The following is a 17,477-nucleotide window of genomic DNA, read 5'->3' as shown; positions in this document are numbered from 1 at the left end:
CTGTCGCTGTCGAGCGGAAGTGACGTCACTACGTCACACGTTCTAGTTGATCCTCGCTATTGGTTATTTCATCACACGCACGCACGCACGCACACACGCACGCACACGCACGCACACACACACCCGCACACACCCGCACACACCCGCACACACATCATCACTGAAATATCAACTTTGAATTATTCATTTATTTTAAATTCTATATTCAAATCTTTAAACATTTATTTAATGATCGGAGACTTTGGCAGAAAATATACTTTTTTTAAACAGTCGATGATGAAAATAGAAGAAATAACTAATCAATCATTTCAAGGTCATCATATTGACAGCATCAGGTGTGACCTTGAGATGTTAGACGATCCTGTTCCTGGTTTATTTCAAAATCACTGCTTTAGACTCTTATTTTGAAAGGTCATGAGGTGAGTTCCTGCGGCTCAGCTCGTCCAGAACTTCTCTGCACAAGCGTCTGCTGTACCTGTTGACCCTGCAGTGACCCCGCAGTGACCCTCCAGTGACCCCGCAGTGACCCGGGCTCCAGCCCAGCAGGAAGCGCAGGAAGTCAATCCAGGCCAGTTTGAACATCTTCCTCCACTCCAGCTCCAGGCCGGCGCGGTCCACTCCAGGTTTTACCGCCTGGACCAGCTCGGAGAAGTAGAAGTCCAGCAGACCAGGAACCTTCTGGTCACACTGGCGCTCGTCCAGGCAGCTGCCCAGCAGGTAGACCACGTCCTTCATGCCGCAGCCGCCGCCCACGTACTGGAAGTCCAGCGCCGCCACCTGCTGGCCGTCGCCGGAGAAGCAGAAGTTCGCCAACTTGGCGTCTCCGTGGACGATGGTCATGAAGCGACACGAGCTGAGCCGCCGGTCCAGAACCGGCGCCGCCGCCTTCAGCTCCGGGTCCTGCAGCGCCGCCAGCTCGTCGGGTCGCGTGTCCAGGTGCCAGTAGGTGCCCACGGGCCAGAGCCCGACCGGAACCACGTCCAGGAACAGAGCGTGGAAGCGAGCGAGCCAACGAAGACACGCCCGGACCTCGCCGTCCGACACCGCCGTCCTGCACCAGACACCTGTCAATCACTCCTGACACCAGACACCTGTCAATCACTCCTGACACCAGACACCTGTCAATCACTCCTGACACCAGACACCTGTCAATCACTCCTGACACCAGAAACCTGTCAATCACTCCTGACACCAGACACCTGTCAATCACTCCTGACACCAGTCAATCACTCCTGACACCAGACACCTGTCAATCACTCCTGACACCAGTCAATCACTCCTGACACCAGACACCTGTCAATCACTCTTGACACCAGACACCTGTCAATCACTCCTGACACCAGACACCTGTCAATCACTCCTGACACCAGTCAATCACTCCTGACACCAGACACCTGTCAATCACTCCTGACACCAGTCAATCACTCCTGACACCAGACACCTGTCAATCACTCTTGACACCAGACACCTGTCAATCACTCCTGACACCAGACACCTGTCAATCACTCCTGACACCAGTCAATCACTCCTGACACCAGACACCTGTCAATCACTCCTGACACCAGACACCTGTCAATCACTCCTGACACCAGTCAATCACTCCTGACACCAGACACCTGTCAATCACTCCTGACACCAGTCAATCACTCCTGACACCAGACACCTGTCAATCACTCTTGACACCAGTCAATCACTCCTGACACCAGACACCTGTCAATCACTCTTGACACCAGTCAATCACTCCTGACACCAGACACCTGTCAATCACTCTTGACACCAGTCAATCACTCTTGACACCTGTCAATCACTCCTGATACCAGCGCCTGTTGCTGTGTCTCTGACGTCAATATGAAGTTCACACACGTGACTTGATATAACTCATCACGTGCGCGCGCACCAGGGTCACGTGCTCACCTGCGCTGCTCATATCCGGTCGAGTCCAGATCCTCCAGAACCAGCAACATCTCGTCGTCATGGCAACAGGCGGCGAGGCAGGCGGGGCTGCGACAGTCCGCGTCGGTTCGGTACCGCTGGTTCTGGTACCAGTTCATCTCCACCTCATAGGACCGGACCTTGCGCGCGTGAGACCGCTCGGTCACGTGTCCCCGCTGTGGCGGGAATTTGACGTGTTTGACGACCACGCTTGCGCGCTCGCTGCCTTCAAGGTGCACGCGCACGATCTCGCCGTACCCGCGCCACAGAGTCTGGATCCTCGCGCCCACACGCAGCGTGCACGCGCCGCACGCCTGCAGGATCGCGTCCTGGTCCTCCTTCCGCATCTCAGCACCTGCCACAGTCACTTCCGTCGCTTCGTGACGTCATGTCCGGTCTGCGTCTCAAGCCTTTATTATTGTATTATTTATCAAGTTTTAAGTTTTTAACGTTAAGATATTCGTGTCCAAGCGAAAGAAAAGAGTCGCTTTTGTGTTTTAGATTTGTTTCATTTCAATCTTTCTTCTATTCAACTTAAATGTTCAGTAACTTCTGACATATAGTGTAAACAAACCAGTGACGTCACGTCAAACATCACGTGAGCCCGCACTGAAGAAATCTTGCGCGTCTATTGCCAGGCTTACGGTAAAGAGGCTGAACGCTGCCAGATAACTTCAGACAACTTAATGTTTTATGTTGTATTTATTCAACCTGATAATATCCTGTTCTATTTTATTATATATTTATCTTTGCACTAAATGATTATACGATTTATTTATATTTATTATGTTTCCATTTATTTACTTTAACCAACAATACGAATTAACTCATTTAAATTGTGTTAATAGCGCTAAAGAGGAAATCTATCTTTTATGAGGTAAATTCAAAAGTTATATCATTAAAATCTGTCAAAAACTACACGTTTATTTTAAATATCACAGAATGAAACTCTTACAGTTTGTGAAAATAAAGACTTTTATTCTGAAACATTGGAGAGATTTTAGTGAAGAAATTTGAAATGAATGATGATTATAAATTAAATAAAAACAACAACAACCTTAGAAGTTAGTGGAAAATTCCACTGGATTATGATTCATGATGACCTTGACTTTATAGAAGAAGAACCAAGAGGTCGTCGACTGGAAACAAGTGAATCCAGAGGTCAACGATTTGAACTGTGGCTCGAAGAAGAAGTTTTACCTTATCTTACCTTACCTTACCTTATCTTATCTTACTACTATCCTGGTAAATATGGAGATTTGACTGTCGATTTTTTGAATAAATTTTCATTAAATTCAGTCATTAATGACGACATTTTAATTAAATTAAATTAAAAACAATCCTTAAAAAGAGAAAAATGATGATCTACTGACTCCTTCAAGAAACATGTGTGTTTGATGATCTACTGACTCCTTCAAGAAACATGTGTTTGATGATCTACTGACTCCTTCAAGAAACATCTGTGTTTGATGATCTACTGACTCCTTCAAGAAACATCTGTGTTTGATGATCTACTGACTCCTTCAAGAAACATCTGTGTTTGATGATCTACTGACTCCTTCAAGAAACATCTGTGTTTGATGATCTACTGACTCCTTCAAGAAACATGTGTGTTTGATGATCTACTGACTCCTTTAAGAAACATGTGTGTTTGATGATCTACTGACTCCTTCAAGAAACATCTGTGTTTGATGATCTACTGACTCCTTCAAGAAACATGTGTGTTTGATGATCTACTGACTCCTTCAAGAAACATGTGTGTTTGATGATCTACTGACTCCTTCAAGAAACATCTGTGTTTGATGATCTACTGACTCCTTCAAGAAACATCTGTGTTTGATGATCTACTGACTCCTTCAAGAAACATGTGTGTTTGATGATCTACTGACTCCTTCAAGAAACATCTGTGTTTGATGATCTACTGACTCCTTCAAGAAACATGTGTGTTTGATGATCTACTGACTCCTTCAAGAAACATGTGTGTTTGATGATCTACTGACTCCTTTAAGAAACATCTGTGTTTGATGATCTACTGACTCCTTTAAGAAACATCTGTGTTTGATGATCTACTGACTCCTTCAAGAAACATGTGTGTTTGATGATCTACTGACTCCTTCAAGAAACATCTGTGTTTGATGATCTACTGACTCCTTCAAGAAACATCTGTGTTTGATGATCTACTGACTCCTTCAAGAAACATCTGTGTTTGATGATCTACTGACTCCTTCAAGAAACATCTGTGTTTGATGATCTACTGACTCCTTCAAGAAACATCTGTGTTTGTGTGAGGAAACGGAGTGTTTCGCTTCTGTGAGAATGGTGACTGATTCACTCTCTGCAATCAGGTGTGTGCACTGATTGGCTGATTGAGCCCAGGTGTGACGAGGCTATATCTGCCCTGAGACCCCAGTGCTCTGTGCTGCTCATTGTTTGCTCTATGCGATGGTGAGAGGTTCACTCTGAGTGCCCTCTGAGCTAGAAAAGATATTTGTTCATGTTTCTTGTCTTTCGTTCAGCTGCTTGGCAGCAGTGGTTTGGTTCTCACTTTAGTTTTGGTTATTAAAAGGTAGCCTTGTGCTTTTTGGTTTTCTCCCCTCCCCTGCTGGGGATAGTTTAGAGGTCCAAAGACAGACAATTTCGGCTCAAGGAGCCCTATTGGGTTCACAAGATAAAACGCTACGCGCCATTGTGGAGCAACAGGGCTCGCAGGACTGCATGCTGCGGGAGATACTGGCCCGTTTACAGCCACTAGGGCCAACCCTCGCCCAAGCACCTCCAGTTCCACCCCATGACCCATTGAAGTCCAGGAGACCAAGCTGGCAACCCCAGCCCGCTATGACGGGCATCCAGGGAGGTGTAAGGGATTTATAACCCAATGCAGTTTAGTGTTTGAGTTATGACCCTCTATGTTTAGCACAGACCGAGCCCGGGTCGCATATATAATATCCCTTCTTTCAGACAAGGCCCTTGCATGGGCTACAGCCTTGTGGGATAAACAGACACCGGTCTGCGATGACTCTGCTCTCTTCATGGCAGAGATGAGGCAGGTGTTCGACCATGATGTAAGTGGCCACGAAGCTGCCAAACGCCTCCTTAGGTTACGTCAGGGCTCTTCAAGCGTTGCAGAATTTTCAATTCCATTCCGAACTTTAGCTACGGAGTCAGGTTGGAACAGGTAGGCTCTAGTGACTACTTTTGGTAATGCCTTATCTGAGAGGGTTAAGGATGAGCTAGCTTCCCGTGAGGTTCCGGATTCACTTGAGGATTTAATCTCATTGGCCATTAGAATTGACAACAGAATTCGTGAGCGCAACAGGGAGAGAAAACAGGGGTACCCCCGCCCAATGTCTGAGGAGTCCAGCATCTCTTGTGAAACAACTAACTTGCCTAAGGGGCCCCTTAGCAGTGATGATCATGAACCCATGCAGATAGGACGCACACGGCTTACCTCTGCGGAGAGACAGAGACGTATGAGCAGTGGAGCTTGTCTATACTGTGGCGGGGGAGGTCACTTCATTCGCCAGTGCCCCTCAATGCAAAAACCCGGTATGCAGGGAAAACGAGTAGACTCTGAAGACCGTGGGGAGGTCTCGCCGAGTCTTAATATTTCCCCTTGTGGGTATAATCACACTTACTTGCCCTTTGAGTTATTTTGGGATGGAGACTGGCGCACTTTTTCGGCATTTGTTGACTCAGGAGCAGCAGGTAGTTTTATGGACTCAACCCTGGCCCGTAATCTCAATCTACCAATTTTGGATCTTCCTTGTCCACTTGCAATCACCGCAGTGGATGGGCGACCGTTGGGTAGGGGTAGGGTTGAGAAGGTCACCTGCCCGATTTGCATTCGCATTGGCAATCACACGGAAATGATTACGTTTTTTCTTATTGATACACCTCAGTTACCCCTCATTCTGGGACACCCATGGCTCAAGGAACACAACCCCCACATCAGTTGGAGGGCGGAGCAGGTGCTGAGCTGGTGCCCAGACTGTGATTCTCACATGAGGGACTCCGACTTGGTGCGACTCCAATCTTTGGGCCTGGGGCCTCCTCCTGCTACCCCCAGTGTTCCCCTGACTCTTGGGGCTCTTGAGCCCGTGACTTCTTCCGACTCTTCGTCTTCTCTGTCTAATCTTCCCAGTGGGGTTCCAGCAGAGTATGTTGAACTTAGTGAGGTCTTCAATAAACGGAAGGCTTCCACCCTTCCTCCTCATAGGCCGTATGATTGTTCCATCGATCTCCTCCCAGGCACTACGCCCCCCAGGGGCTGCCTGTATTTGTTATCACAACCTGAAACATCAGCTATGGCGGGCTATATTGATGAGGCTTTAGCTGCAGGTTTCATTCGCCCCTCTATATCTCCAGCTGGAGCCGGGTTTTTCTTTGTGGGGAAGAAAGATGGGGGGCTTAGACCCTGCATTGATTACAGGGGCTCAAATAGCATCACCATAAAAAATCGCTACCCACTCCCTCTCATGTCCACAGCATTTGAACAACTTCAGGGTGCATCGTTTTTTACCAAGTTGGACCTTAGGAATGCCTATAATCTGGTGCGCATACGAGAGGGAGATGAGTGGAAAACGGCACTATGAATATCTGGTCATGCCCTTTGGACTTTCGAATGCTCCAGCATTTTTCCAGGCGTTGGTCAATGATGTCCTCAGGGAGATGCTTGAACATTTTGTCTATGTGTATTTGGATGACATTTTGATTTTTTCAAAGTCCTATCTGGAGCATGTGTCTCATGTTAAGAGGGTTCTCCAGAGGTTGTTGGAGCACCAACTCTTTGTCAAGGCGGAGAAATGTGTCTTCCATGCCCCCACAGTCAAGTTTCTGGGGTACATTGTGGAGCAGGGCAGTGTCAGAATGGACCCAAGCAAGGTCAAAGCGGTGCAAGATTGGCCTCAACCTGACTCTGTCAGACAAGTTCAGCGCTTTTTGGGGTTCGCTAATTTTTATCGACGCTTCATTAGGGGCTTTAGCTCGATTGCTGCTCCTATTTCAGCACTAGTAAAGGGCCTGCCTTCACGATTTCATTGGTCCCCAGGGGCTGAGAAGGCATTTACGGAACTTAAGAGAAAGTTTACCACCGCACCGGTCCTAATTCACCCAGACCCCTCCATACCATTTGTTGTTGAGGTGGATGCCTCAGATGTGGGAGTGGGGGCGGTTTTGTCCCAAAGCTCTCCTAAGGACAAAAAGCTCCACCCTTGCGCATTTTTCCCTCGGCGTCTTCTACCAGCTGAGAGAAATTACGATGTGGGTAACAAGGAGCTGCTGGCCGTGAAGTTGGCCCTGGAGGAGTGGCGCCATTGGCTTGAAGGTTCCGAGCATCCGTTTCAGGTCTGGACAGACCATAAGAATCTGGCATATATCCAGCAGGCCAAGCGCTTAAATCCTCGCCAAGCTCGCTGGGCCCTGTTTTTCAACAGGTTTGATTTCAATCTTTCATACCGTCCAGGTTCGAAGAATCTGAAGCCGGATGCCCTATCTCGACGATATGAGTGTTCAGCTCGTGACAGTTCTCCAGAGCCTATTGTGCCCCTCACTCGCATCCTTGCCCCAATCACCTGGGAGATTGACACAGTGGTTCAGGGGGCTCAACAGCAGGAGCCCGACCCAGGAGGGGGGCCCCCAGGTTGTCGGTATGTTCCAGCAGGAGTGTGACCACAAGTTCTTCAGTGGGGTCACTCTTCACGCCTCACCAATCACCCAGGTGTTCATCGCACTATGGGTTTTCTCAAACAGAGATTCTGGTGCCCGGGATGGCGAGAGATGTGAGCGAGTTTGTGGCGGCTTGCACCATATGTGCCCAAAACAAGACGTCACAACAGCCGCCTGCCGGTCTGCTCCAGTCCTTACCTATCCCGAAACGCCCTTGGTCTCATGTGGCCCTGGATTTTATTACAGGACTACCCTCATCGAAAGGGTTCACTGTCATTATGGTCGTAGTAGATCGGTTCTCAAAGGCAGCCCTTTTCATCCCGCTCCCTAAGCTTCCTTCTGCCCTTGAGACCGCCCGACTTGTAGTCAAGCATGTCTTTTGCTACCACGGCCTCCCCCAAGACATTGTGTCTGACCGAGGTCCCCAGTTTGCTTCCCGTTTCTGGAAGGCATTTTGTTCCCTTGTGGGTGCTTCGGCTAGTCTCTCGTCAGGGTTTCACCCCGAGACCAACGGTCAGACCGAGCGCACCAATCAGACACTCGAGAGAACACTTCGTTGCCTGGTGTCCTCCAATCCTACCACGTGGAGCGAACAACTGGTGTGGGCTTAGTATTCTTATAACACTTTAAAGAATGCATCCACTGGTCTCTCTCCTTTTGAGTGTCAGTATGGATATCAGCCACCGTTGTTCCCAGAACAGGAGAGGGAGGTAGGGGTGCCTTCGGCGGCTCAGTTTGTCCAGCGGTGTCGTGCTACCTGGAGGCGTGTTCGTGCTTCTCTTCAACAGGCTGTGGCACGGCAGAAGCATTATGCTGACCAGCATCGCCGCCCAGCCCCAAACTATCGGGTTGGTCAAAGGGTGTGGCTCTCCACAAGGGATCTCCCACTGCGGGTTGAGTCTCGCAAATTGGCGCCACGTTTCGTTGGTCCCTTCAAGATCATTCGAAGGATCAACCCTGTCACTTTCCGCCTTCTGCTTCCCCGGTCAATGAGAATCCACCCCTCGTTTCATGTTTCCCGCCTTAAGCCGGTCCGCTCCAGTCCACTGGCACCTCCAGAGAGGCCTCCGCCTCCACCCAGGCTGGTTGGGGGTCAACCAGCGTACACGGTTCGACGGATATTGAACAGTCGTCGTGTGGGACGTGGGATTCAGTACCTGGTGGACTGGGAGGGATATGGGCCTGAGGAGCGTGCCTGGGTCCCAGCTAGGGACATTTTGGACCCAACTCTGATCCGGGACTTTCGCCGCCTCCAGCCTGGGGGTCCTGTGGGAACGTCAGGTGCCGTTCCTTAGAGGGGGGATCCTGTGAGGAAACGGAGTGTTTCGCCTCTGTGAGAATGGTGACTGATTCACTCTCTGCAATCAGGTGTGTGCACTGATTGGCTGATTGAGCCCAGGTGTGACGAGGCTATATCTGCTCTGAGACCCCAGTGCTCTGTGCTGCTCATTGTTTGCTCTATGCGATGGTGAGAGGTTCACTCTGAGTGCCCTCTGAGCTAGAAAAGATATTTGTTCATGTTTCTTGTCTTTCGTTCAGCTGCTTGGCAGCAGTGGTTTGGTTCTCACTTTAGTTTTGGTTATTAAAAGGTAGCCTTGTGCTTTTTGGTTTTCTCCCCTCCCCTGTAGTCGCTTGTGCGATTTTGTGGTTATCCCTCCAGGGATAACTTTAAGAGACCCCTGGGTCCGCACCTGTGCCCCAAACCTCCTTTCCCCCCACGCCAAGTATTACAGAATGTTTGATTTGAGACTGAACTACACTGTAAGTGTGTAGTAGTTTGATTTGAGACTGAACTACACTGTAAGTGTGTAGTAGTTTGATTTGAGACAGAACTACACTGTAAGTGTGTAGTAGTTTGATTTGAGACTGAACTACACTGTAAGTGTGTAGTAGTTTGATTTGAGACAGAACTACGCTGTAAGTGTGTAGTAGTTTGATTTGAGACAGAACTACACTGTAAGTGTGTAGTAGTTTGATTTGAGACTGAACTACACTGTAAGTGTGTAGTAGTTTGATTTGAGACTGAACTACAATGTAAGTGTGTAGTAGTTTGATTTGAGACTGAACTACACTGTAAGTGTGCAGTAGTTTGATTTGAGACTGAACTACACTGTAAGTGTGCAGTAGTTTGATTTGAGACTGAACTACACTGTAAGTGTGTAGTAGTTTGATTTGAGACTGAACTACACTGTAAGTGTGTAGTAGTTTGATTTGAGACTGAACTACACTGTAAGTGTGTAGTAGTTTGATTTGAGACTGAACTACACTGTAAGTGTGTAGTAGTTTGATTTGAGACTGAACTACACTGTAAGTGTGCAGTAGTTTGATTTGAGACTGAACTACACTGTAAGTGTGTAGTAGTTTGATTTGAGACTGAACTACACTGTAAGTGTGTAGTAGTTTGATTTGAGACTGAACTACAATGTAAGTGTGTAGTAGTTTGATTTGAGACTGAACTACACTGTAAGTGTGTAGTAGTTTGATTTGAGACAGAACTACACTGTAAGTGTGTAGTAGTTTGATTTGAGACTGAACTACACTGTAAGTGTGTAGTAGTTTGATTTGAGACTGAACTACACTGTAAGTGTGTAGTAGTTTGATTTGAGACTGAACTACACTGTAAGTGTGTAGTAGTTTGATTTGAGACTGAACTACACTGTAAGTGTGCAGTAGTTTGATTTGAGACTGAACTACACTGTAAGTGTGTAGTAGTTTGATTTGAGACTGAACTACACTGTAAGTGTGTAGTAGTTTGATTTGAGACTGAACTACAATGTAAGTGTGTAGTAGTTTGATTTGAGACTGAACTACACTATAAGTGTGTAGTAGTTTGATTTGAGACAGAACTACACTGTAAGTGTGTAGTAGTTTGATTTGAGACTGAACTACACTGTAAGTGTGTAGTAGTTTGATTTGAGACTGAACTACACTGTAAGTGTGTAGTAGTTTGATTTGAGACAGAACTACACTGTAAGTGTGTAGTAGTTTGATTTGAGACTGAACTACACTGTAAGTGTGCAGTAGTTTGATTTGAGACTGAACTACACTGTAAGTGTGTAGTAGTTTGATTTGAGACTGAACTACACTGTAAGTGTGTAGTAGTTTGATTTGAGACTGAACTACAATGTAAGTGTGTAGTAGTTTGATTTGAGACTGAACTACACTGTAAGTGTGTAGTAGTTTGATTTGAGACAGAACTACACTGTAAGTGTGTAGTAGTTTGATTTGAGACTGAACTACACTGTAAGTGTGTAGTAGTTTGATTTGAGACTGAACTACACTGTAAGTGTGTAGTAGTTTGATTTGAGACTGAACTACACTGTAAGTGTGTAGTAGTTTGATTTGAGACTGAACTACAATGTAAGTGTGTAGTAGTTTGATTTGAGACTGAACTACACTGTAAGTGTGTAGTAGTTTGATTTGAGACTGAACTACACTGTAAGTGTGTAGTAGTTTGATTTGAGACTGAACTACACTGTAAGTGTGTAGTAGTTTGATTTGAGACTGAACTACACTGTAAGTGTGCAGTAGTTTGATTTGAGACTGAACTACACTGTAAGTGTGTAGTAGTTTGATTTGAGACTGAACTACACTGTAAGTGTGTAGTAGTTTGATTTGAGACTGAACTACAATGTAAGTGTGTAGTAGTTTGATTTGAGACTGAACTACACTATAAGTGTGTAGTAGTTTGATTTGAGACAGAACTACACTGTAAGTGTGTAGTAGTTTGATTTGAGACTGAACTACACTATAAGTGTGTAGTAGTTTGATTTGAGACTGAACTTCACTGTAAGTGTGTAGTAGTTTGATTTGAGACAGAACTACACTGTAAGTGTGTAGTAGTTTGATTTGAGACTGAACTACACTGTAAGTGTGCAGTAGTTTGATTTGAGACTGAACTACACTGTAAGTGTGTAGTAGTTTGATTTGAGACTGAACTACACTGTAAGTGTGTAGTAGTTTGATTTGAGACTGAACTACAATGTAAGTGTGTAGTAGTTTGATTTGAGACTGAACTACACTGTAAGTGTGTAGTAGTTTGATTTGAGACAGAACTACACTGTAAGTGTGTAGTAGTTTGATTTGAGACTGAACTACACTGTAAGTGTGTAGTAGTTTGATTTGAGACTGAACTACACTGTAAGTGTGTAGTAGTTTGATTTGAGACAGAACTACACTGTAAGTGTGTAGTAGTTTGATTTGAGACTGAACTACACTGTAAGTGTGTAGTAGTTTGATTTGAGACTGAACTACACTGTAAGTGTGTAGTAGTTTGATTTGAGACAGAACTACACTGTAAGTGTGTAGTAGTTTGATTTGAGACTGAACTACACTGTAAGTGTGTAGTAGTTTGATTTGAGACTGAACTACACTGTAAGTGTGTAGTAGTTTGATTTGAGACAGAACTACACTGTAAGTGTGTAGTAGTTTGATTTGAGACTGAACTACACTGTAAGTGTGTAGTAGTTTGATTTGAGACTGAACTACACTGTAAGTGTGTAGTAGTTTGATTTGAGACTGAACTACAATGTAAGTGTGTAGTAGTTTGATTTGAGACTGAACTACACTGTAAGTGTGTAGTAGTTTGATTTGAGACAGAACTACACTGTAAGTGTGTAGTAGTTTGATTTGAGACAGAACTACACTGTAAGTGTGTAGTAGTTTGATTTGAGACTGAACTACACTGTAAGTGTGTAGTAGTTTGATTTGAGACTGAACTACACTGTAAGTGTGTAGTAGTTTGATTTGAGACAGAACTACACTGTAAGTGTGTAGTAGTTTGATTTGAGACAGAACTACACTGTAAGTGTGTAGTAGTTTGATTTGAGACTGAACTACACTGTAAGTGTGTAGTAGTTTGATTTGAGACTGAACTACAATGTAAGTGTGTAGTAGTTTGATTTGAGACTGAACTACACTGTAAGTGTGTAGTAGTTTGATTTGAGACAGAACTACACTGTAAGTGTGTAGTAGTTTGATTTGAGACTGAACTACACTGTAAGTGTGTAGTAGTTTGATTTGAGACTGAACTACACTGTAAGTGTGTAGTAGTTTGATTTGAGACTGAACTACACTGTAAGTGTGTAGTAGTTTGATTTGAGACTGAACTACACTGTAAGTGTGTAGTAGTTTGATTTGAGACTGAACTACAATGTAAGTGTGTAGTAGTTTGATTTGAGACTGAACTACACTGTAAGTGTGTAGTAGTTTGATTTGAGACAGAACTACACTGTAAGTGTGTAGTAGTTTGATTTGAGACTGAACTACACTGTAAGTGTGTAGTAGTTTGATTTGAGACTGAACTACACTGTAAGTGTGTAGTAGTTTGATTTGAGACTGAACTACACTGTAAGTGTGTAGTAGTTTGATTTGAGACTGAACTACACTGTAAGTGTGCAGTAGTTTGATTTGAGACTGAACTACACTGTAAGTGTGTAGTAGTTTGATTTGAGACTGAACTACACTGTAAGTGTGTAGTAGTTTGATTTGAGACTGAACTACAATGTAAGTGTGTAGTAGTTTGATTTGAGACTGAACTACACTATAAGTGTGTAGTAGTTTGATTTGAGACAGAACTACACTGTAAGTGTGTAGTAGTTTGATTTGAGACTGAACTACACTGTAAGTGTGTAGTAGTTTGATTTGAGACTGAACTACACTGTAAGTGTGTAGTAGTTTGATTTGAGACAGAACTACACTGTAAGTGTGTAGTAGTTTGATTTGAGACTGAACTACACTGTAAGTGTGCAGTAGTTTGATTTGAGACTGAACTACACTGTAAGTGTGTAGTAGTTTGATTTGAGACTGAACTACACTGTAAGTGTGTAGTAGTTTGATTTGAGACTGAACTACAATGTAAGTGTGTAGTAGTTTGATTTGAGACTGAACTACACTGTAAGTGTGTAGTAGTTTGATTTGAGACAGAACTACACTGTAAGTGTGTAGTAGTTTGATTTGAGACTGAACTACACTGTAAGTGTGTAGTAGTTTGATTTGAGACTGAACTACACTGTAAGTGTGTAGTAGTTTGATTTGAGACTGAACTACACTGTAAGTGTGTAGTAGTTTGATTGAGACTGAACTACAATGTAAGTGTGTAGTAGTTTGATTTGAGACTGAACTACACTGTAAGTGTGTAGTAGTTTGATTTGAGACTGAACTACACTGTAAGTGTGTAGTAGTTTGATTTGAGACTGAACTACACTGTAAGTGTGTAGTAGTTTGATTTGAGACTGAACTACACTGTAAGTGTGCAGTAGTTTGATTTGAGACTGAACTACACTGTAAGTGTGTAGTAGTTTGATTTGAGACTGAACTACACTGTAAGTGTGTAGTAGTTTGATTTGAGACTGAACTACAATGTAAGTGTGTAGTAGTTTGATTTGAGACTGAACTACACTATAAGTGTGTAGTAGTTTGATTTGAGACAGAACTACACTGTAAGTGTGTAGTAGTTTGATTTGAGACTGAACTACACTATAAGTGTGTAGTAGTTTGATTTGAGACTGAACTTCACTGTAAGTGTGTAGTAGTTTGATTTGAGACAGAACTACACTGTAAGTGTGTAGTAGTTTGATTTGAGACTGAACTACACTGTAAGTGTGCAGTAGTTTGATTTGAGACTGAACTACACTGTAAGTGTGTAGTAGTTTGATTTGAGACTGAACTACACTGTAAGTGTGTAGTAGTTTGATTTGAGACTGAACTACAATGTAAGTGTGTAGTAGTTTGATTTGAGACTGAACTACACTGTAAGTGTGTAGTAGTTTGATTTGAGACAGAACTACACTGTAAGTGTGTAGTAGTTTGATTTGAGACTGAACTACACTGTAAGTGTGTAGTAGTTTGATTTGAGACTGAACTACACTGTAAGTGTGTAGTAGTTTGATTTGAGACAGAACTACACTGTAAGTGTGTAGTAGTTTGATTTGAGACTGAACTACACTGTAAGTGTGTAGTAGTTTGATTTGAGACTGAACTACACTGTAAGTGTGTAGTAGTTTGATTTGAGACAGAACTACACTGTAAGTGTGTAGTAGTTTGATTTGAGACTGAACTACACTGTAAGTGTGTAGTAGTTTGATTTGAGACTGAACTACACTGTAAGTGTGTAGTAGTTTGATTTGAGACAGAACTACACTGTAAGTGTGTAGTAGTTTGATTTGAGACTGAACTACACTGTAAGTGTGTAGTAGTTTGATTTGAGACTGAACTACACTGTAAGTGTGTAGTAGTTTGATTTGAGACTGAACTACACTGTAAGTGTGTAGTAGTTTGATTTGAGACTGAACTACACTGTAAGTGTGTAGTAGTTTGATTTGAGACAGAACTACACTGTAAGTGTGTAGTAGTTTGATTTGAGACTGAACTACACTGTAAGTGTGTAGTAGTTTGATTTGAGACTGAACTACACTGTAAGTGTGTAGTAGTTTGATTTGAGACAGAACTACACTGTAAGTGTGTAGTAGTTTGATTTGAGACAGAACTACACTGTAAGTGTGTAGTAGTTTGATTTGAGACTGAACTACACTGTAAGTGTGTAGTAGTTTGATTTGAGACTGAACTACACTGTAAGTGTGTAGTAGTTTGATTTGAGACAGAACTACACTGTAAGTGTGTAGTAGTTTGATTTGAGACTGAACTACACTGTAAGTGTGTAGTAGTTTGATTTGAGACTGAACTACACTGTAAGTGTGTAGTAGTTTGATTTGAGACAGAACTACACTGTAAGTGTGTAGTAGTTTGATTTGAGACAGAACTACACTGTAAGTGTGTAGTAGTTTGATTTGAGACTGAACTACACTGTAAGTGTGTAGTAGTTTGATTTGAGACTGAACTACACTGTAAGTGTGTAGTAGTTTGATTTGAGACTGAACTACACTGTAAGTGTGTAGTAGTTTGATTTGAGACTGAACTACACTGTAAGTGTGTAGTAGTTTGATTTGAGACTGAACTACACTGTAAGTGTGTAGTAGTTTGATTTGAGACAGAACTACACTGTAAGTGTGTAGTAGTTTGATTTGAGACTGAACTACACTGTAAGTGTGTAGTAGTTTGATTTGAGACTGAACTACACTGTAAGTGTGTAGTAGTTTGATTTGAGACTGAACTACACTGTAAGTGTGTAGTAGTTTGATTTGAGACTGAACTACACTGTAAGTGTGTAGTAGTTTGATTTGAGACTGAACTACACTGTAAGTGTGTAGTAGTTTGATTTGAGACTGAACTACACTGTAAGTGTGTAGTAGTTTGATTTGAGACTGAACTACACTGTAAGTGTGTAGTAGTTTGATTTGAGACTGAACTACACTGTAAGTGTGTAGTAGTTTGATTTGAGACTGAACTACACTGTAAGTGTGTAGTAGTTTGATTTGAGACTGAACTACACTGTAAGTGTGTAGTAGTTTGATTTGAGACTGAACTACACTGTAAGTGTGTAGTAGTTTGATTTGAGACTGAACTACACTGTAAGTGTGTAGTAGTTTGATTTGAGACTGAACTACACTGTAAGTGTGTAGTAGTTTGATTTGAGACTGAACTACACTGTAAGTGTGTAGTAGTTTGATTTGAGACTGAACTACACTGTAAGTGTGTAGTAGTTTGATTTGAGACTGAACTACACTGTAAGTGTGTAGTAGTTTGATTTGAGACTGAACTACACTGTAAGTGTGTAGTAGTTTGATTTGAGACTGAACTACACTGTAAGTGTGTAGTAGTTTGATTTGAGACTGAACTACACTGTAAGTGTGTAGTAGTTTGATTTGAGACTGAACTACACTGTAAGTGTGTAGTAGTTTGATTTGAGACTGAACTACACTGTAAGTGTGTAGTAGTTTGATTTGAGACTGAACTACACTGTAAGTGTGTAGTAGTTTGATTTGAGACTGAACTACACTGTAAGTGTGTAGTAGTTTGATTTGAGACTGAACTACACTGTAAGTGTGTAGTAGTTTGATTTGAGACTGAACTACACTGTAAGTGTGTAGTAGTTTGATTTGAGACTGAACTACACTGTAAGTGTGTAGTAGTTTGATTTGAGACAGAACTACACTGTAAGTGTGTAGTAGTTTGATTTGAGACTGAACTACACTGTAAGTGTGTAGTAGTTTGATTTGAGACTGAACTACACTGTAAGTGTGTAGTAGTTTGATTTGAGACTGAACTACACTGTAAGTGTGTAGTAGTTTGATTTGAGACTGAACTACACTGTAAGTGTGTAGTAGTTTGATTTGAGACTGAACTACACTGTAAGTGTGTAGTAGTTTGATTTGAGACTGAACTACACTGTAAGTGTGTAGTAGTTTGATTTGAGACTGAACTACACTGTAAGTGTGTAGTAGTTTGATTTGAGACTGAACTACACTGTAAGTGTGTAGTAGTTTGATTTGAGACTGAACTACACTGTAAGTGTGTAGTAGTTTGATTTGAGACTGAACTACACTGTAAGTGTGTAGTAGTTTGATTTGAGACTGAACTACACTGTAAGTGTGTAGTAGTTTGATTTGAGACTGAACTACACTGTAAGTGTGTAGTAGTTTGATTTGAGACTGAACTACACTGTAAGTGTGTAGTAGTTTGATTTGAGACTGAACTACACTGTAAGTGTGTAGTAGTTTGATTTGAGACTGAACTACACTGTAAGTGTGTAGTAGTTTGATTTGAGACTGAACTACACTGTAAGTGTGTAGTAGTTTGATTTGAGACTGAACTACACTGTAAGTGAGTAGTAGTTTGATTTGAGACTGAACTACACTGTAAGTGTGTAGTTGTTTGATTTGAGACAGAACTACACTGTAAGTGTGTAGTAGTTTGATTTGAGACTGAACTACACTGTAAGTGTGTAGTAGTTTGATTTGAGACTGAACTACAATGTAAGTGTG

At 42.9% G+C, this 17,477-nt stretch overlaps 1 protein-coding gene across 1 annotated transcript; it reads right to left on the bottom strand.

The window, feature by feature from the left end:
- Window positions 1-168: 168 nt before the first annotated feature.
- Window positions 169-3,352, bottom strand: pkdc (protein kinase-like domain containing). Its single transcript, XM_087812826.1, has 2 exons — window positions 1,915-3,352; window positions 169-1,051 (listed from the first exon to the last, which is right to left on the bottom strand). The coding sequence occupies exons 1-2, from the start codon at window positions 2,277-2,279 to the stop codon at window positions 400-402; spliced, it is 1,017 nt and encodes a 338-aa protein (XP_087668952.1). The 5' UTR covers window positions 2,280-3,352; the 3' UTR covers window positions 169-399.
- Window positions 3,353-17,477: the final 14,125 nt, after the last annotated feature.

Source organism: Callionymus lyra, chromosome 17 (assembly GCF_982586985.1).
Source record: "Callionymus lyra chromosome 17, fCalLyr1.hap1.1, whole genome shotgun sequence".
NCBI classification, from domain to species: Eukaryota; Metazoa; Chordata; class Actinopteri; order Syngnathiformes; family Callionymidae; genus Callionymus; species Callionymus lyra.
Note: the sequence above shows the minus strand (reverse complement) of the source record. Positions and strands in the feature narration are given on the sequence as shown.